The sequence below is a fragment of the Piliocolobus tephrosceles genome, chromosome 4 (assembly GCF_002776525.5).
Source record: "Piliocolobus tephrosceles isolate RC106 chromosome 4, ASM277652v3, whole genome shotgun sequence".
Taxonomy (NCBI): Eukaryota; Metazoa; Chordata; class Mammalia; order Primates; family Cercopithecidae; genus Piliocolobus; species Piliocolobus tephrosceles.
The window spans coordinates 157,138,299-157,158,872 of NC_045437.1; the positions used below are offsets into that span (position 1 = coordinate 157,138,299).

A 20,574-nucleotide genomic window follows, 5' to 3' on the forward strand; every position below is an offset into this window, starting at 1 on the left:
TAGGATTACAGGCGTGAGCCACCGCTCCTGGCCCAAAAAAATTTTTTTTTAAATAGAGACAGCATCTCATTATGTTGCTAGGCTGGTCTCAAACCCCTGTGCTCAAGCAGTCTTCATGCCTCAGCCTCCCAAAGTGCTGGGATTTCAGGCTTGAGCCACCAGCCTAGTCACAAGATTTTATGATTATCCCACTATCTAGAGATGGCGTCTAGAGATCAACATTTCTGTCATCACCCAAAGAGGCCTCGTACTATTTAATAGTCACTTCTCATCCGTTCTTTCTCTGTGGGTTTGCCCATTCTGGACATTTCATATACATGGAATAATACGTGGGGTTTTTGTCTGTTTTCTTTCACTTAGCATAATGTTCTCGAGGTCCACATGTTGCAGTACATGTCAGCACTTCATTTCTTTTTATGGCTGAACAATATTCCATTGTATGGATATACCAGATTTTGTTTATTCATTAATCTGTTGGTGGCCATTTAGGTTGTTTCTACTTTTTGGCTATTATGAATAATGCTGATACAAACATACATACAGGTTTTGACATGAACGTATGTTTTCACTTCTCTTGGGTATAGACCCAAGAGTGGAATTGCTGGGTCATATGGTAACTTACTGTTTAAACATTTGGTGAACTGAGAAGCAGTTTTCCAAGTCGGTTGTATCATTTTACATTCCCAGCAGCAGTGCATGAGGGTTCTTTCATATCCTCCTTAATACTTACTATCTGACTTTTTTTCTTATAGCCATTCTAGTGGGTATGAAGTGGTACCTAATTGTGCTTTTGAGTTGAATTTGAGGTTGAGCACCTTTTTACTGCTTATTGGCTATTTGTAGATCTTCTTGCGAGAAATTCAAATTCTCCCTGTTCAAATTCTTAGTCTATTTTTAAAAATTGAATTGTTTGTCTTTTTATTTGTTGCATTGTAAGCTGTTAAGCATACTAAGGTAAATCTAATTTAGGGAAAGCATTCACTATTTCAGGAAGACCGGAGAGTTGCAGTTTGGCATTATTATTATTATTATTATTGTTGTTGTTGTTATTATTATTATTATTATTATTATTATTATTATTATTGAGATGGAGTTTCCCTCTTGTTGCCCAGGCTGGAGTGCAATGGTGAGATCTTGACTCACCATAACCTCCGCCTCCCAGGCTCAAGTGATTCTTCTGCCTCAGCCTCCCAGGTAGCTGGGATTACAGGCATGTGCCACCACACCTGGCTAATTTTGTATTTTTAGTAGAGACGAGGTTTTTCTATGTTGGTCATCCTGGTCTCAAACTCCCGACCTCAGATGATCTGCCTGCCTTGGCTTCCCAAAGTTCTGGGATTACAGGCATGAGCCACTGTGCCCAGTCTATTTTTAATCCTTTTCAGGCACTTTTTGAAAAGAACCCTTGTTCATTCACAGAATAACTGTAAACCAGGACCCAGGACCTACCACCATCACTAATAAAGGTTATTAATCCAATCCTAAGAACCAAGAAAGAGGATCCAGGCCAGGCACGGTGGGTCATGCCTCTAATCCCAGCACTTTGGGAGGCTGAGGTGGGTGGATCACCTGAGGTCAGGAGTTCAAGACCAACCTGGCCAACGTGGTGAAAACCCGTCTCCACTAAAAATACTAAAATTAGCCTGGGCGTGGTGGTGTGTGCCTGTAATCTCTGCTACTCAGGAAGCTGAGGTGAGAGAATCACTTGAACCCAGGAAGCAGAGGTTGCAGTGAGCTGAGATTGCGCTACTGCACTCCAACCTGGGTGACAAGAGTGAAACTCTGCCTCAAAAAAAAAAAAAAAAAAAAAAAAAAAGAACGGGATCCAAATGAACTCTCTTGAAAGTCCTTGCTTCTATTCATGGCAGCACCTCCCTAGACCTCTCATTGCTGTGCTCAAGTGAGTGATCAAAGCAATCTGCTCTGAAAAGAAAGCGGCCTCTTAGGGTATGACAAGTCACATCTTTTTGTCAAAACCACTAAGAGGAGAGAGTGATATAGGAAGTGTGGCAACCTGAAGGAAATGACTGGCCCAGGGTCTAATGTTTCTTTAAAAGTTGGTTCAAGGAGGGTGAATCACTTGAGGTCAGGAGTTCAGGACCAACATGGTGAAACCCTGTCTCTATCAAAAGTACAAAAAATTAGCCAGGCATGGTGACTCATGCCTGTAATCCCAGCTACTTGGAAGGCTGAGGCAGGAGAATCACTTGAATCCAGGAGGCAGAGGTGGCAGTGAGCCGAGATCGCACCACTGCACTCCAGCCTGGGTAACAGGGCGAGACTCCGTCAAAAAAAAAAAAAAAAAAAAAAAGTTAGTTCCCAGTGTTACAGCTCTTAGAATTAGAATTTGTCTAGTAGGCTTTCTGGTTTTTGCCAGAAAATCTTAAAAAAGTTAAACAAAAAAGTCAGTTCCCCAAGTGAGGGCTGACAATGAGTCTGCCCAAGGACAGAGCCATCAGGGTCTGACTGATGCCAGGGCAGAGAGGGGTTGTCAGCAATGGCTCTAGGTGGAAGGAGTACTGCTGATTTCCTTTCTGGCTCCTAGGACATGTGTTCACTGCCTCTCATCTTAAGTATGGGCCAATTGGTACAAGAACACTCAATAATTGCTTGCTAATTAAATAAGTCCTTTTATTCAATTTAATCACTTCCCTAGGAGGGCCATTTGGTGCCTTAAATGCTGTTTGCATGGACTCTCCCACTCCCATACCTCGCACCAACACACATATGGGGCCTGGAGGCCAAGGCCATTCTTGGCATGTTGCTATCAACTGTGAACTCACAGAATAGAGGAATAACACAGCTGTTCACATGAAGTCAGGTCTCCCACATGCATTTATTCAGCAGACTCTGAGATTACTTCTGAGCCTGGTACTGCCAGGCATAGTCCTTTCCTTCAAAGCACTCACTATAGGTCTAGTGAGGGAGACAGACAACTAAATGACCACATACTCTACAATGTAGTATTATGTAGGGCCAGGAACAATGAACTCTACCTGGGGATATCAAAGAAGGCTTCACTGATGAGGTGATGATACTTGGCTCAGGGGTCATGTAACTCCGCATCATTATGGGTCCTTATAAGGGACATTTGCTAGTAGGGAAAGGAAGAAAAAAGGAAACTTCAGGACACACCCAGTCCCCTGTTGGGGCAACTATGGGATGGAAGCCTGTGTCTCCTCCCTGGCCTGACTTCAGCTTAGTCTTTTTGCCTATGCTGTTGAGCAAAGAAAGGGTAGAATCAAGGTCAACCCTCCTAAGTACAGGAAGAGGAAAAAGCAACCAATCTCCACATTTTCTTGTCTTTGTTTTGTTTATCGAGGGAAATCTTGTTCTCATTTTTATGGCAAATGTTTATGACTTTGAACCAGGAACTTGCCTGCCTTGTATTTCTCTTGCACTGCTTTATCCTGTTTCCTGAGTTACTAGTTTTGAGATTGCAGAAACGTTGTTAGAGGATTTCCAGCAACATCAAAAGGCAGAGACTGCCTCCCCTGAACCCTGCGGCAACTATGGAAATCTCTCTGCCCTCTTTGCTAGTAGTTGCTTTTCCCAGGGAAAGGGCAGCTCTCAACACCCAAATCTGGCTGAATTTTCCTCTTGCCTGGCAGTGTGAAAAAGGTGTCTTGGCTCCACATTAGAAACTTCTCACAATAGCAAACAGCTCTGCCTGACTCATTCAAAAAAGGAATGTATTGGGAGGAGACCTAGTGGTTCACAGAATTGACTAGAAGGCTGGAGAACTAGGCTGTGCAAATAAACAAGAACTAAAGAAGGCTGCGCAGCAAGAGCAGGGGACAGGCCGGGATTGCTACTGTCCTTGCGCCCCCTGACTCGTGATCATTTCTCACCTGTCCCAGTGTCTCTCTTTTATTCATATAAGAGTCCCAGCCTCTGGAAGAGGCTTCAAATTGATTAAGTCCAGGTCTCAGGACTGTGTGATGACTGGGCTGGCTTTCCAAGCAGGAAGGAGAGTTCTGTCTCCCCAAGACTTACACAATATGAAGAAAGTGTTCACTACAGCCCTGTTTGCCAGAATGGTGAGTAAAGCTTAGGAGAGAAGCTACCAGCAGCATGAGCAACACCTATGGGAGATCCCAGGTGGATAAACCAGTCCTTAGAGAGAAAATCGGGCCTGGGGTTTAGTTGAGATTGTGTTTCTCGGGAGAAGCTCAAGTGAGTAATAATGATAACTAACACTACTTATTGGTGGCCTACAGTGAGCTTGGCACTATTCTATGTGATCAAATCTCCTTTAATCTTTATCTGGCAGGTATGTAGTATCCCTTTTTACACATGAGGAAATGGAGGTTCAGGAAGGTGGGAACATCTTCAGGTTCATACAGCTACTGTTTTTCAAACTGAAGTCACCATACTTTGGAACTCACACTCTTTCCTACTTCACTGGTTTTCTGTATCTGGGATACACCAAATTGAAGAACACCTTTCTCTCCCTGTTTCATTTGGAGAAATCAAGGGTGGGCAATGAGCCTGTCTATAAATCCATCTCTGCCACTCCCAGGCAGTTGCTGTCAGTTGCCCTTTGCCCCATCATTCATTTGGTGTCATCCAGTTAACAGACACGTTCCCCTTTGATATTGCTAGGTGATTTGCTAGGAAAGTCAAAAGTCACTTGCTATGTTGTTTTTTGTTTTGTTTTTTTAACTTTTCTTGCTGCTTCCCTTGAAGTAGAAAAAGCTGCTAACTAGGACCCAAGGACCCTGCCAGGGGTAAATGTGACCAAAAACACAGTGCCCAGACTATAATGAATGCTGGGCATACCCCCAGGGTTTTAGAACAAAGTGTCCTCTGTGTGAGTAACTGACCAGATACGCCCAGTTAAAATCAGGAATGTTTTCTAGGTGAATGTTTAGGGCGTGCATTCTCAGTCTCCTGAGCCACCAGCCAAAATTCATCCACATGCACATAGCATGCTGTGACCTAATTCCGTACTGAGTCCATCACGCAGCTTCTGTGTGCAGCCTGGGGCCCAGAGCTTGCCAATTGGATTTTTCTTCCATTGAATATTCTGGGTGACTCCTCAGCAAGCAGAAATCTGGGAAGCTTAGCTCAAACAGAATGACAGTTTTAGGAGAGGGGCTTTTTAGAGACCATCTCATCCCGTTTTATGATCTGGACACAAGAGAGACAGTCTGGCCATTCCTGGGCCTGAGGGGGCTGTTGCCTTCTCTGAGCAATGCTTTTGGGGTCGAGTTCAGAGCCTGAGATAGTTTCTTTTCTTGAAAACCAAAATGAACCTTAGGGGACTAGAAGAGTAAAGTGGAAAAGCTTATTTGCCCACACTTATCTGTCTGGGGCCCCACTGAAGTTGGCAGAGAAGAAGCAGCCTGTATCCATCTTTTTCATGAATCCTCTTTTGTCCAAGGATGTGTCAGTAATATCTAAATGAAGGAAGACCACGAGGATGGAATGGTTTCAGGCCTGGGGCTGGGGGCCAGGCTGGAGGAGAAAAGTTAAGTTATTCTGACCAAAGCAAACAAAGGCTGGGTGTCACCCAATGTCTGCAGGGAAAAGGTGACATATGTGTACTTAATGGGAAAGTGACAGCCCAGCACTCCTTTCCAGGAACTGCTGATCTGAAAGGGAATCTGGTTCAATCCCTGGAACAGTCAGCCCTCACCCAGCCTCACCAAGAGGCCCTGCCGGTCCCACCGGGGAAGGCAAGCTTCATTCTCCTTGCACTTTCTTCTTGTGCACTTTCTACTTTCCTATAAAGCCCTATCTTTAGACAACTGTGGTGAATTCAGTGCATAATTAAAAAGCAAACAAACTTGCCCCAGAAGAACATTTTACAGTTAAGGTAGACATTTGTGTATAAGCAATAATTCATGTTTTGTTGAATTTCTAAAAATAAACATGATTTTGTTGAAAGATTTCTGACCTCTAATGTACTTTAACCAGTCTCTGAATTACTGAGACAGCTATGTAGCTGCTGCCTAAAAGAAAGATACATTTGGGCTGGGTGTGGTGGCTCACACCTATAATCCTAGCACTTGGGGAGGCTGAGGTGGGCAGATCATGAGGTCAGGAGATCGAGACTATCCTGGCTAACACGGTGAAACCCCGTCTCTACTAAAAACACAAAAAATAAGCCAGGTGTGGTGGCAGGTGCCTGTAGTCCCAGCTACTCAAGAGGCTGAGGCAGGAGAATGGTGTGAACCCGGGAGGCGGAGCTTGCAGTGAGCCAAGATCGCACCACTGCACTCCAGCCTGGGCAACAGAGCCAGACTCCATCTCAAAAAAATAAAAAAATAAAAAAGATACATCTGTACAGATCCACTGTTATCACACACAAAGTCAAAAGACACAAACTTGGAAAAATATTTGCCACACATACGAAAAAACTGTTAATCACCTTAATATATAAAGAGGTCTGTTTTTTCTTTTTCTTTTTTTTTTTTGAGACGGTCTCTGTCACTCAGGCTGGAATGCAGTGGCACAATTATGTCTAACTGCAGCTTCAACCTCCTGGGCTCAGGGGATCCTCTGCCTCAGCTCCCTGGAGTAGCTAGAGCTACATGCACGTGCTACCATGCCCAACTAATTTTTGTATCTTTTGTAGAGACAGGCTGGTCTCCAACTCCTGGGCTCAAGCAATCTGCCCACCTCGGCCTCCCAAAATGCTACTAGGACCCACCTTCAATATTGAGGATTACAACCGAACATGAGATTTGGGTGGGGACACAGATCTAAACCATCTCAGTGCACTTGCATACATTTTTTATGGGAATGTAATTTGGTATAGCCTCTTTGTAAGTGATTTGACAATATCAATCAAAATAGAAAATTCATGTACCCTGTTACAGTTGTCTATTACCATGTAACAAACTACCCCCAAACTTAGTAGTTTGCACTTTTATAATTATTGTGCTCATGTTTTTGAGGGTCAGAAATTCAGGAAAAGCTAGGCTGAAGAATTCTTCTCTGATCAGTATGGTGTCAGTGGGGGTGGCTGACACTGCAGGATTTACTTCCAAGATGGCTTGGTTACTTGCCTGTCCGATGCCTAAGTGCTCCTTGGCCTCTCTTTCCCCTCTCTACACGCTATCTCATACTCTTGGCTTCTCCATATGGCTTGTATTTCTCATAGCTTAATGGTCTCAGAGTAGTTGCACTACCAAGAGGCAGGAAGTAGAAGCTACCAGGCCAGTTAAAGGCTGTGTCCAGAACTAGCCCAGCATACCTTCTGCTACATTCTATTGGTCAAAGCAGTTACTATCACCCCTAAGCTCATATCCAAGGGGATGGAGAAATAGACCTCACCTCTTCTGGGTAGAGTAGTGGCAAAGTCACATTGTAGAAAAGCTTGGGAGGTGGAAAATTTTTTCGTGATTATCTTTGTAAGGTACAATCTACTACCTACACTTTAACCCACCAATTCAACTTTTAGAAATGTATCCTGTAAGTGGACTTACAAATGTGAACAAAAATAAATGAAAAGGGTATTCATTACTAAAATAGTAATAGCAAAAGCCTGGATTAACCTAAACGTCCAATAATAGGGTTATTTAACCCAATTTATTTGTGCCCATGCAATGGATAGCTATGTGCCTGTCTTAAAAAAAAAACACCTATGAACTGACTTTGAATAAACTCTAAGATATACTTTCAAATGAAAAAAATAAAGGTGAAGTTCGGGCACAGTGGCTCATGCCTGTAATCCCAGCACTTTGGGAAGCCGAGGAGGGTGGATCACCTGAGGTCAGGGGTTCAGACCAGCCTGGTCAGGCAACACAGTGAAACCCCATCTCTACTAAAAATACAAAAATTAGCCAGGTGTGGTGGCACACCCCTGTAATTCCAGCTACTTGGAAGGCTGAGACATGAGAATCGCTTGATCCCAGGAGGCGGAAGTTGCAGTGAACTGAGATCGTGCTATTGCACTCCAGCTTGGGTGACAGAGTGAGATTCTTACTTTAAAAAAAAAACAAAAAACATTTGTTTTGGTAGAGACTGTGTCTCACTGTGTTGCCCAGTCTGGTCTTGAATTCCTGGGCTCAAGTGATCTTCCCACCTCAGCTTCCCAAAGTGCTGGGATTACAGGTGTGAGCCACTACACCCAGCTCCATCTCTATTAAAAAAAAAAAAAAAAAAAAAGTACAAACAGAAAGAAATGTTTCTATAAGTAATTTACAATAAACCCCTGGAAATCATACATGAAACTAAGCCCTCATATGTGTTGGACTGCTGGGGACACACAGAGATGGGGAAGTCTTGATTGGAGTCTCACTGCTGCTACCGTCTCATCTTTCCCGCTCACTTCCTAGTTCTGCTCAATCTGAAGTCCAAATCCTGCTCTCCTAGGAAGGCTGCATTGGCATCTACAACATACAGTTCTTTACACTGGTCATGTTCACGTGACAGCATGGCCTTTGGAACCCGATATTAGGGGGTTAAGTTTTGCCTCTACTGCTTATTAGCTACCTGACCTTGACAAAGTAATGTCTCTAAGTCCCAGCTTTCTCACCTGTAAAATGGGGTTATACTGATACCTACTTCTCAGGAGTAAGAAGGTTAAAAAGATACATAGAGCACTTAGCACAGTGCTTGGCACTAAAGAAGTGGTCTTTAGTATTCTACTCATCATCACATCACATTAACCATATCCAACAAAGAGAGTGGGCATCAAAGCAAGAAACCACAGGGACTTGTGAGGTGGGCAGTTGCTTTGCTTTGGTGTCATCAGTTCAGATTACAAGTGCCAAACTACGTGGAGTGGAGGCCCACCACCTCCTCACCTATCAGCTCCTTGATATAGGGCCTGGCCAGGAACAGCAAGGTCTGTGGCTCTAGTCCCAGCTAAACACAGCCATCTAAGGGTCTCTTCAAAAGAACTCTCCCAGGCCTGAGAAAGTATTGAGATACTGAAGGGTGCAGACATCTTTCCTTATGTATTGGAAAAAGATGTGCATGTTTCTACCTTCTCTATGCACACTAGCCCCCCAACCACTATCACTAAGGGAGACTCCAGCTTTGTGGCAGTTTCTTCCCCCTTCTCCTCTCCAAGAGTCTCTGTGCTTTTGTAATAATGAGATAGGAAGTGTCAGTGCCCTCCAGCCAAAGACCACCACAAGCACACCTGTAGTTGAACAAGTTGGGTTCACCGCTTGTTGAAGTGAGGGAGGACGCGTAGCATGGGAAACCACGTGACCATCTCAGGAAGAGAGCATTAGAAAGGACTTATAGGATCTGGGTTTGTGTTAGTGGTTTTCAAGAGGGTTAAAGAAGCAGAACTTTCCTTTGTGCTGGATGCTGTCAGGAAGCAAGAGTAATTCTGTGATTGGGTATATTAATAAATCTTATCTGGAAAGAGGAACGATTAGAGTGAGGTTAAAGCTGCAATTGGTAAAGAAACAGCAGGTACTCACATTAACTAGGACCGCAGGCACTCACATTAGGTCATTTTTGTGACTTGGACAATGTTCATGCTTTTTCTGTGTTAGATATGATTAGAGTGCTGTTGTTTTTGTCTTGATCCACCATAGTTAAAGAATGGCCCTATCTCATGTTGATGTCCTGTGAAATGGCTTATGTCCAATGGGACGACACTAAGGCCTTGCTGTGAATGTCAGGTCAAATTCTGGCAACACCAAGGTCCAGCTGGGGCTTTCAGATGTTCGGGACTGCTTTTCTCTTTCTCAGAACAGAAGAGGCTAAGAGAGACATGGGTCAGCAGGATTTCAGTTTTCTGGGGACTTGGGCGGAGAGTTGCTTAGTGTGTGCAAGAGGTGAGGGGTAGGTGGGTAGAGTGGGTTAATAAGAATCGCTCTGGACTGTGTCCCCATGGTCCCCAGCAGAGAGTTGCTATAGTGTGTGCAAGAGGTGAGGGGTAGGTGGGTGGAGTGGGTTAATAGTATTGTTCTGGACACTGTGTCCCCATAGTTTTCAAGAAATATAAGCAAAAAATGTAGGCTGAGACAGGGAAAATTGCTTGAACCCGGGAGGTGGAGGTTTCAGTGAGCTGAGATTGGGCCACTGCACTCCAGCCTGGGTGACAGAGGGAGACTCTGTCTCAAAAACACAAAACACACAACAAAAGTCTTTCAAAGCCAAAAGGTTCTGAGGCACTGTCTTAAAGCCTAGAGCTCCAGCTGAAGCTGATGCCTGAGTCCCAATGGTGTTGAAGAAGGAGCAGGGCCCAGAGGGCACCACTCTCAGAAGTCGGGCTCAGGTGTCTCCTGCCTCCAACCCCCAGAAGACCCAAGAGTTCCTCAGGCTCCCAGTGTCCCTAGAAAGTGGCAACCTTGACTCTTGGCCAGAGTTCAGAGTCCTGGTTATTAACACCAATAAACCTTTATTTGCCAAGGATACTACCATGGGAGGACACAGCCTCTGAGCCCAGCCCTGCTGATCCTGTGGAAGGGGGAGGGCAGCGGAGGACAAAGGCAGAGACCTGAGAGCCGGAGAGGCTCAGCAAAGGGCCCCCAGCCCCTCTCAGGAACGGAGCATTTGTTGGCAGAGTGGTATTGGTAGGACAGAGTTTGGAAAGTAGGGGCAGGGGAGAGCCTGAGGACACAGCAAGGAGAGCTCAGTGGCAGGTGCAGGCAGAGAGTTCTTTGGAAAATGGACATCCTGGAAGGTGAGGGCCTCGAGCGCCAGCGTCCAGCCTTAGTGGGTATGCATACGTCCAGCTCCCTAAGGACCCACTCAGGACAGTTAAGGTGCACACAAGTACAGGGGCTTCCTCGTGCTCCAACCCCAACCCTGGTAGCAGGCAGGAGGGCCCCGACCATGCGGGGTAGTGGGAGAAATGGAAATAAATGGAACAGGAACAGGAGACAAGAGCCCGTGGTGGGAGTCAAAGAGCTGGAAGCGTTTTGGAAATGGGGGTCTGGGGAAAGTTGATCAAGGGGCGAGTTACTCAGCAGGACAGGTGGGTGGGAGGCGCGAGGCCCTGGCAGCTCTGTTTTCTTAGCTGGGCTAGGAGAGGAAAGCGGGTAGCAGTGAGGCAACTGAGGGCCCGCCCCGGACCTCCCTACCGAGGGAGGTGTCAGGCCCCCAGGGACCCGGCCTCCTCAGCATCACGGGCGCAGAGGATGCGCTGGAGGCCGGTGGGCGGTCGCGGTAGTCGCCCTCTCACCCCCTAGCTCAGGTTTCTCCGGCCTAAGGCAAGAGGCCTGTGGTCGGCGCGGGAACGCACTGTCCAGCTCTCGGGCCTGGAACTGGGCCGGCCCGCGGACGCTACCGAGAGGCGGCTGCTCCCGCCCCCGCGGCCGGACGTGGCGCCTCCCCTCCGGCCGCAGCCGGAGCCTGGAGGTGGGGTCGGAGTCGGAGCCCGGGGCTCTGATGTCACCGGGTGGCCGCTAGTGCCCAGGAGCTCGTCTCGGCTGGAGCCTCAGGTACGCGGCGGGGGCGGGGGCGGGGGAGCGGGGAGCTGGCGGCGGGATCCGCTTCCCCGGGGAGGCCGGCAGGGCTGCGGGCGGACCGGGTGAGGAGCGGGTGGCGGGTCGCGAGGCATCCCGGGCGTCTTCAGTCGGGACGTGTCCGGCTCGGCGCCGCGTCGGGTTGCGCGGGTGGAGTCGGACCCCAACGCGTCTCTCCCAGCTGCAGAGCTGTGGGGCAGAGACGCGGCCCCCTCTCAGCTGGCGGCGAGGATCAGGGGCGCCACCGGGGGTGCAGCGTGTGCCTGCTGGGTCGCCGCATGTGGCCAGCGTGCAGCGCGGTCTCCCTCCGCCACCCTCCGCTCCTGCCCTTTGTCGCCAAGCATCTGGAGACGCCGAGTCCTTCCCTCCCGGGCTCGCGCTGTGCCCTGCGCGCGATCCTTCCCCATCGGTGAACCCAACGAGAAAGGCCGAGAAGTGCGCGGGGCTGCGGCCATCGGCTGTCGCGCAGCTCCGCGTGTCTCTGCTGCCCCCTGCGGCCGCGAGGGCCTGCGCGTCTCTCCCTGCCGTGCCTAGGCGCCCAGAGCTTGAACCCCACGTAACCAGGTCTGTCCACGTCTGCGGCCGCCTCTCCCCGCTTGTCACCAGCTTCCTGCATTTCCTGTGCATGGCACGGAGCTCGGCTCTCCGGAGACTCTGCATCTGGGGTGCAGCGACCGATGAGTCTGTAAACCAGCCGCACACTCGGAGCGGGGATACTACGTGGGGTGCGCTGTCAGCGCTAACAGGCTGGAGAATAGGGGGACGCTGGGAACAGGGAGAGCCGGTGAACTTCCCAGAATGTCCGCCTAGCCAGACCTACCCGCGGGTACTGGGGTTTGAGACGTGGTCCAGGACCCAGGAACTCAGTCTGACAGGGAGACAGCGCCTACACAGTGAGCCCAGTACTGAGGGGAGGACCCATCAGGAGGGGCGGCCTGGACAGCCCCTCCACAGAGAAGTCAGATGTGAGGTGGCCTTGAGGGAGGTATGATCTAAATCCTGATCATTCGTTGTATTTGAGGCTGTCCGTTCTCCTGTGCCTCCTCGGTCGCCTTACCTGGATCTGTTCCCATTGCCTTGGTGTGATTTTATCCACCAGAAACTGTCTTCCGCTATTTCCCCAGTAACCTCTAACTAAAAACCTGGGTCTTGCCTGGTCCACCCTCCCCTGCTGAACTCCAGAGCTACATCCCAACTGCTGCCAGACTTGTCACAGACACCATTAAGCCCAGACTGAAGGAGCACTGGCCCCCTTGACCATTCCCCAGTCCCAGCTCCTCCTTTCAGAATGGTGCCTCCACCTGCCAGACCCCTAGCTTTGAAGGCCAAACTCATCTTTGTCTCCTCTTCCTCTCTGGCTCCTTCATTCAGGTGACAAGTATACATCAAATACCCACCCCAACACCCCCTCCCAGGACTCCAATCTGGTGGCTTTCTAGCGGGGAGTCCATGCTGCTCCCTCTGCTCTGGAGAGGCTTGGCAAAATGCCTGCAGAGCTGCTTCTCTGGACTGCCTTTCAACAGCAGGCACAGGGTGGCAGCCTAGCCCACAGTGCCACTGAGGTGGGGACCCCTAAGATAGGGCTACCCCCAGCCACAGGGGCTGGCTGGACTGCAAGAGGCTCCCTGCAGCCAGACAAGCGTGAAAATGCCTTGTGGTTTTGTGCCCAGCCCCCCACCCCCACCCCCATCCCCAAAACACACCAAAGCAGCTGGGCCCCCTCAGCATGGTAGGTTCTGCAAAGGACGCACTGTGAGCAGCCTGCATGAACATCAACCTGATAGGACCACCGATGCAAAAGCATCTTCAGCAAGTTGGAGTCAATAAGGAAACAGATGTGTAGACACATTTTTATCACCCATTCAAGCTGTTTTTATTTGCTGAATTCAGAATCCTTTAACACAGTAACTCACAAATAAGATAGATTTTCACCGATTTTCAAGATCTCTTTTTTCAAGACCTGCAGCAAGCCAAAATGGGCACGATGGGTGGCGTGAGCTAGTGCTCCCAAGCTGAACTCAGGAAGAGTAGGAAGAGAAAGGGCTAATGTCTGAGCAGTCGGGTGGGCTTCCTAGATGAGGTGACTGTCCTCGCAGGAGCTGCTACTCAGAGTCGTTTCTTGTCCTCCTAAAGTTTAGAGTGGAAATGCTTTGCAAAAGAGGTCCCCAACCCTAAGTGTGAGGGCTAACTTCCTGGGCTTAGTAGGCATATACAGATGCCCCCAGGTGGGTGACATCAAGATGTTCTGGTCCTAGGTCTGCTGAGAGCCTCTCCTGGGAATGTTGTAGGTACTGCCTTTCCCTTTTAGGAAACACCGTATCTTCCTACCACTGGCCCCTGTACTTGCCCTAACCAGCAATCTGTAACATCCTGGGCCTCAGGGACGTGGGTGGAGGGTGACTCTGAGCTCCAAATAGTGTCTAGGAGGCTCAAATAAGCCTGCTTTTTGGTCCTCAGCCTAGCCACAAACCACCCTACTCTGCATTCCCTACCAAGCAGCTCAGAGAACGCAGGCCAGCCCCTCAAAGTCTCCATAGTTCATAGGGAGCCCCAAACCTTAACATTGCCCTTTCCCAAGCCTCAAAATTGCTCTTACCCTGACCCAGGCACACCCACTCAACTCTTATCCTTGATCCCCATCCCAGGACCAGAAGGGATCGATTTGTGGTCAGACCTGCCCCAAGCTGTGCTTGCCTGCTCTGTTTGTACCTCATATTGCATGAGGACCCTGGCCAATGTCTATGGTGGCAAGTGCTTCACCCATTCTGTCCTCTTCCCCAGAAAAGACTAATAGGGAGGGAAGAAGGGTGTGCAGAAGCTAAGGAGCTCTCTTCCTTCTCCACCAAGGCTACCCCTATATCTACTCCCTGCAAATCTGTTATTTCCCTTGACATTCAGCAAATATTTGGGGTTTGGTTTTGTTTTGTTTTGTTTTGTTTTGAGACGGAGTCTCACTCTGTTGCCAGGCTGGAGTGCAGTGGCACGATCTTGGCTCACTACAACTTCCGCCTCACAGGTTCAAGCAATTCTCCTGCCTCAGCCTCCCAAGTAGCTGGGACTACAGGCGTGTGCCACCACGCCCAGCTAATTTTTGGTATTTTTAGTAGAGACGGGGTTTCACCATGTTGGCCAGGATGGTCTTGATCTCTCAACCTAGTGATCCACCCACCTCGGCCTCTCAAAGCACTGGGATTACAAGTGTGAGCCACCGCACCCGGCCCAAATATTTGTTTAACATTGACTATATGCCAGGGACTCTGCTGGGCACTGAGAGTGCAGCAATGAAGAAGAGCAGGGCCTGTCCTCAGTAAGCTCCGGGGGGAATGGGAGGAGAGAATCAGAGGCAAGCCAATAGGGACAGTGTGGGGTGATGGGGGCAGCTCAGCACACTGCAGGGATCCCAAAAGGTGAGGAGACCTCTAAGCTGAGTCCTACAGGAGAAGCAAGAATAGAAGCAGGGCAGAGATGGGGGTCAGCCCATCATTCATAAACAAAAGGCAGAGTCTGAGAAGTGGGGACCAAATTATTTTGGAATCTGCCAATAGTGTGTGGGGAGGTAGGGGTGACTTTCCTGTAGTGGAGTGTGGGCTTCCTTGGAGGATTCAGGCTATTGCCAGGGCAGGAGGGATGGTAAACTGCCTTTCAGGAGGCTTGCTTCTAGGAAATTGATTCTGGCTGCAGTGAGCGTGGACGCAGGCCTGGATTCCAGGCAGGTTTCTGCCACTTCCCAGCTGTGTGGCCCTGGACAAATCATTTCCCCCCTCAAAATCTCATTGTCCTCGTCTGTAAAATGCAGACAGCAGTTGTGATGATCAAAATAAATATTTATATAAAGCACCTGGAACATAACAGGCACCGAGGGAGGGATGAAGGCCTTGAAGCCGCCTCTGCCCCTTGCCCTGGCTCTTCCCCAACCACTTCTTTCTTAGCTCCCCTGAGGTCTCAAGACTGTTCTTGACTATTGTTTATCAGCGAAAGATCACATGAAGAAGCCAACAGAGCCGCCAGGAAGCAGCCTGGGTGGAGCAGGGTTGGGGAGGAAAGAAACATGGGTGCGTTCTCAGCGTTCCAGGAGGTCTCAGGGTAAAGGCTGCTTGTGGGCAAGGGGAGCCCTGCAGGGAATGAGCTGGTCCCAATTCCTTCCCCTGGGCTGGGCCCCCAACCTTCAGAGGTGCTCCCTGGGACTGGTCCTACTTCTTCTGCCACCTCTGATCCCAAGGTGACTCTGCCAAAAACTGGGGGACGCCAGCGCTTGTGACGGTGTGACCAGGGAGGGGAAGTGTAAGCGTCGGGCTGTCCGTGGTGGCAGGGCCAGCAGGCTGTCCCAGCCCTCACGCGGTGCTCCTCACTCAGCACCACATCTGTGTTTTCCCAGGACCTACGCAGCCAGCCAGCCTCAGCACTCATCTGCGGAGCCATGGAGGCGCTGGGTCCTGGGGGCAACCGCGCCTCTCCGGCCTCGTCCACTAGCGGCCTGGACCTGCGGCATCTGTCCGTGCGCGGGGACTCGGCCTACAGCTCTTTCTCCGCAGCCTCCAGTGGCCCCGAGCCGCGCACGCCATCGCCGGGGACAGACCTCCTTCCTTACCTAGACTGGGACTACGTGCGCGCGGTTTGTGGCGGCCTGGGCTCCGCCCCGCCCGGCGCTGCCCTTTGTACATCCCCTCGGGCCCCGCCCGCGGTCGCCGCCCGCAGTGGGCCGCAGCCACCAGAGGTCCCGGGGACCCTGGGGCCACTGAACAGGCAGGCCACCCCGCTGCTGTACGCGCTGGCTGCGGAGGCGAAGGCTGCTGCGCGGGATGCTGAGCCACCCAGCCCGCCGGCCTCGAGGGCTGCCTACCGCCAGCGGCTGCAGGGCGCGCAGCGGCGAGTGCTACGAGCGACGTCGTTCCAGCGCAAGGAGCTCCGCATGAGCCTGCATGCCCGCCTGCGACCCACTGTCCCAGCGCAGCCCCCGGCGACTCACCCGCGCTCCGCCTCGCTCAGCCACCCGGGCGGGGAGGAGGAGCCGGCGCGATCCCGGGCCCCCGCGCCAGGAACTGCCGGCCGGGGTCCCCTAGCCAACCAGCAGCGGAAGTGGTGCTTCTCCGAGCCAGGAAAGCTGGATAGTGTGGGTCGGGGCGGTGGGCCCGCGGGGGAATGCCTGGGTGAGGCCTGCTGCAGTTCTGGCCTCCCGGGGCATGAGCTCTTGGAGTTCCAGCGTCCGGCGCTGGCTAAGTTTGATCACCAGGTCGGATGGCTGCCTGAGACGCAGCCCCAAGGCTCGACAGACCTGGACTCCGGGTCCTTGAAGCTTAGTGATGCCTACGGGCCCGCCAGTCGGAGTCGGAGCGCTTTGGGCGAAGTGTTGAGTTCCTGGGGAGGATCAGAAGGAACCATACCCATTGTCCAGGTATGGAAGTCAGGAAATGCAGGCTGGTAGGGGAAGCATCTGGGAAACAAAACTTGAGCCACATTTCAGTCGACTGTTCACCCTTCCAGGCTGTTCCCCAAGGAGCAGAAACCCCCAGACCATTGTTTCAGACCAAATTTTCCAGGTGAGAGACATAGACCACTCTGGACCAAGTTGTGGGGAGGCAGCTTGCATAGCTTTTGCCCAAAAAATGAAAGGGCTTCCTACCTAACCTCAGTCTGAGCCTTCTGGTTCTTTTGCAAACACCCTACTGTCTCCTTCCTTTCACTGTGGTAACTACGGGGTCCCTGCCTCCAGGTTCTTGCCTCAGAAGGAGGCTGCGGTGGTGTATCCTGCAGAGGTACTCCAGAGCAGCCCTGCTGAGGGTGAGCAGAGGGTCTCAGAGACCTGCATTGTGCATGCCCGGCTTCCCTCCCTTCCTGATGAAGTGTTCCTAGAAGAGGCCCCGCTGGTCAGAATGAGATCACCACCAGACCCCCATGCCTCCCAGGGGCCCCCAGCCAGGTAATTCCCTCTCGCTTCCAAGCATCATGAGGCACCCCCCTGACACATCTACAAAACGCTAGAGGGGTACACTCTTCTAGCTGGAGCCTGGGAGTCCAGGTGATGAGGCAGGGACAGATGGCCCTTGGAGGACATCATTTGTTTGTGGCTGGAGCTTTTTCTGATTCAGTGTCTTTTCTGCTTCCAGTGTCCATGCCTCTGACCAGCAGTATGGAACTGGCTTAGGCCAAAGAACTGGCCAGGCTGCAGTCCCTCCAGAGTACTCGTTCCATGAGTGTCCAGGAACCACAGGGGCAGATGACTGCTGGCAGGGGGTGAATGGTTCTGTAGGTATTTCCAGGCCCACAAGCCACATCCCCACTGGGACTGCAAATGGTAACATCTCAACTGTTGACCCCACTGGACTGACCACCAATCCCTCCACAGCTGCAGAGAGTGACCTCCTCAAACCTCTCCCAGTTGATGCCTTGGGACTTTCAGGCAATGATACTCCAGGTTCCCCTCACAATCCTGCCCTGGATAGGGGCACTGGCCAGCCTGGTTCCAGGCCCCCATGGCCCAGTCAGTGCCTCGGGGAACTGGTTCAGGAGCTGGCCAGATTAGATCCCTCTCTACTTGACCCTCTTGCTTCCCAGCCCAGCCCAGAGCCACCCCTGGGCCTGCTGGATGGGCTGATTCCTTTAGCAGAGGTCCGGGCTGCAATGCTGCCTGCCTGTGGGGAGGCTGGAGAGGAGGCTGCCAGTACTTTTGAGCCAGGGTGAGTGAGGGGTACCACGGATTCTGGACGCTGAGCCCCTGAAGTCGGGGACAAGAAACCCAGGGAGCTCTGGCTTTGTTCCCAGGTCCTATCAGTTCAGCTTCACCCAGCTCCCGCCAGCTCCTCAGGAGGAGACAAGGCTTGAAAACCCTGCCACCCAGCCTGTGCCTGACCAGCCATGTGGCCAGGGGCTCCTTGCACCAAACGACAGCATCCAGGGCAAGAAAGTGAGTGGAGAGGGGCTGGTGGAGGCTGGGGGTGGGTAGAAGCCCAGAGCCTGGACAGAGAAGTCGTGAGCCTGGCCCCAGCCTTGAGCCTTCCCTGCAGGTGAAGCTGGCCGCCCTCCTCCAAAAGATGCTTCAGGACCTTCACACGGAGCAGGAGCGGCTGCAGGGGGAGGCCCAAGCGTGGGCCAGACGCCAAGCGGCTCTGGAGGCTGCAGTGCGCCAGGCCTGTGCCCCTCGGGAGCTGGAGCGGTTCAGCCGGTTCATGGCCGACCTAGAGCGCGTGCTTGGCCTCTTGCTGCTGCTGGGCAGTCGCCTGGCGCGCGTGCGCCGCGCCCTGGCCCGGGCAGCCTCAGCCAGCGACCCTGATGAGCAGGTAAAAGGGATTCAGGTTGCAAGGGAGTAGGGCAGCGAGGGGCCTGCTGTCTCCAGCTGAAACCATTCCGGGAGCGGCGGCGCCCTCGCCTGGCTCACGGCGCCTCTTCCTGCGGCTCCAGGCCTCCCTGGTGCAGCGCCTCCGGCTACTGCAGCGGCAGGAGGAGGACGCCAAGGAGCTAAAGGACCACGTGGCGCGGCGCGAGCGGGCGGTGCGGGAGGTGCTGGTGCGAGCACTGCCGGTGGAGGAGCTGCGCGCCTATTGCGCCCTGCTGGCCGGCAAGGCCGCCGTCCTGGCCCAGCAGCGCAGCCTGGACGAGCGCATCCGCCTCCTTCAGGACCAACTGGACGCCATCAGGGACGACCTTGGTCATCATCCCCCGTCTCCCAGCCCGGCCCGGCCCCCAGGGACCTGTCCTCCAGTTCAGCCGCCCTTCCCTCTTCTCCTTACCTAGTTATAGGTGGAGAGGGTGGGGAGCACCGCCCCTACCTCTTACCCACGTAAGTGGGGTGATGCTGATTTATTCTCTGCTTTTCCCTTGAGGGACTGACTGGGGAGGACCCAGGCCAGGTCTCTCTAAGATACTCCTCCAAAGTGTTCTCATGTGGCCTCGCCCAGGTCTTATGGCTTATGTGGTAATTAATTTATGGATCTTAAAAACTGCAGTGTTCCCCCATTTTGTGATGAGAGTGTGGGGCTGGCAGGGGTTGGTTGGAGGGAGGAGAGAAGATAGAGGAGCACTTAAGGTGCAAAACAGCCTATTTTTTCTTCAATAAAAATTGTTAAGAGAAGTGTGTGTGTCACCTTCAGCACAGCTGTGGGAGGAGTGAGGGGTCTTGTTTACACAGTCACCAGTCCTGGCTGACTAGAGCAGAATAGGGATTTGCTGGCAGAATATCAGTCAACCCTGCCAATGTCTAGTTAGCCTGGAGAACCTGGCTTGAAAACAGGAGGGACCAGGGGAATACTGGGTTTTCAGCTCCACTGTCACCGGTATTTCCTAACTGTTCCAGTGACTGTGTCACAGCCACAAAGGCCTAGGTCTGATTGGCTGAGTCTGGATTCCGTAGCTGGTTTCTAGCCAACATCCCAGCTTCAGTAGTGACAGTAGGAGTCCTGTCTCCTTTCAGGACTCAAGCTACTGAAATGGGCTCAGATGCTCTGCTGCTTAAATGCCCTGACAAATATTCAGTATACTTGAACATCTGGGGACATTCATTCCAAGACCCAGAAAGCACTGTGTCTTCCAGTTATGTTATCAACACTGTTTATCCTCCTCTCTTTCAGAGACCCCACTGGGTTAGCCAGGCCTGAGGCAGGCAGTCAAGGGTGGGAGCTGAAGGTGAAGGTTGGGAGACCTCAAGATCTTCCATGCTGGGCTAAGGACCTGGAGGCATAGCAGTGGTTGTAATCTGAAGGTGGGCCATGGTTGGTAGTGGGAAGTTAGGGGCTGGAGTGGTATGACACATAGAACTCCTCAATTTGTGCATCCACCCCATGTATATAGAATCAAAGTTAGGTTCTCAGATATACACGTTGAAATCTGCTTCAGCCTTTGTAGCTACAAATGCTGGAAACAACAATGTTGTTCCACAAATATTCAGTGTATTTTTGGAAGCTGGGCACATTAAATGGCATGTTTATGTGCATTGAAATCCAACTGACCCCCAAGTGAGAAATCTCTGCTCCTGGGCTTGTTTTCTGATGCGTATTGTCATCAAGTGCAACTGGTTGGGGATTTTAAATGGTCATATTCATACCAAAAGCGTTTGTTATAACAGTTGTGCTATTGAGCACAGAACAATGCTCACATTATGCCCTTTTATAAAAAACACATGGGGCTCCTACTGAGGCCTTTGCGGGTTCTAACATTATGCTTTGCTTTGCCCCTTTGAACACAGTGGGCAGGGCCTCTG

At 51.3% G+C, this 20,574-nt stretch overlaps 1 protein-coding gene and 1 pseudogene across 3 annotated transcripts; both read left to right on the plus strand.

Moving 5' to 3' along the window:
* Nucleotides 1-2,320: 2,320 nt before the first annotated feature.
* LOC111531034 lies at nt 2,321-2,386 on the plus strand (annotated as a pseudogene).
* An 8,635-nt stretch (nt 2,387-11,021) lies between these two features.
* Nucleotides 11,022-19,449, plus strand: SHROOM1 (shroom family member 1). Of its 3 annotated transcripts, none has more exons than XM_023196319.2 (8): nt 11,022-11,360; nt 15,760-16,776; nt 16,866-16,921; nt 17,095-17,301; nt 17,489-18,058; nt 18,144-18,285; nt 18,386-18,658; nt 18,780-19,449. In XM_023196319.2, exons 2-8 carry the CDS (start codon nt 15,802-15,804, stop codon nt 19,110-19,112), a joined length of 2,556 nt encoding a protein of 851 aa, XP_023052087.2. In that variant the 5' UTR covers nt 11,022-11,360; nt 15,760-15,801; the 3' UTR covers nt 19,113-19,449. The 3 variants fall into 3 exon arrangements, with proteins under 3 accessions (XP_023052087.2, XP_023052081.2, XP_023052080.2); XM_023196313.2 differs by having other exon boundaries at nt 11,049-11,360; nt 15,314-16,776; XM_023196312.2 differs by lacking the exon at nt 11,022-11,360 and adding an exon at nt 14,505-15,467.
* The last annotated feature ends 1,125 nt before the right edge of the window (nt 19,450-20,574 follow it).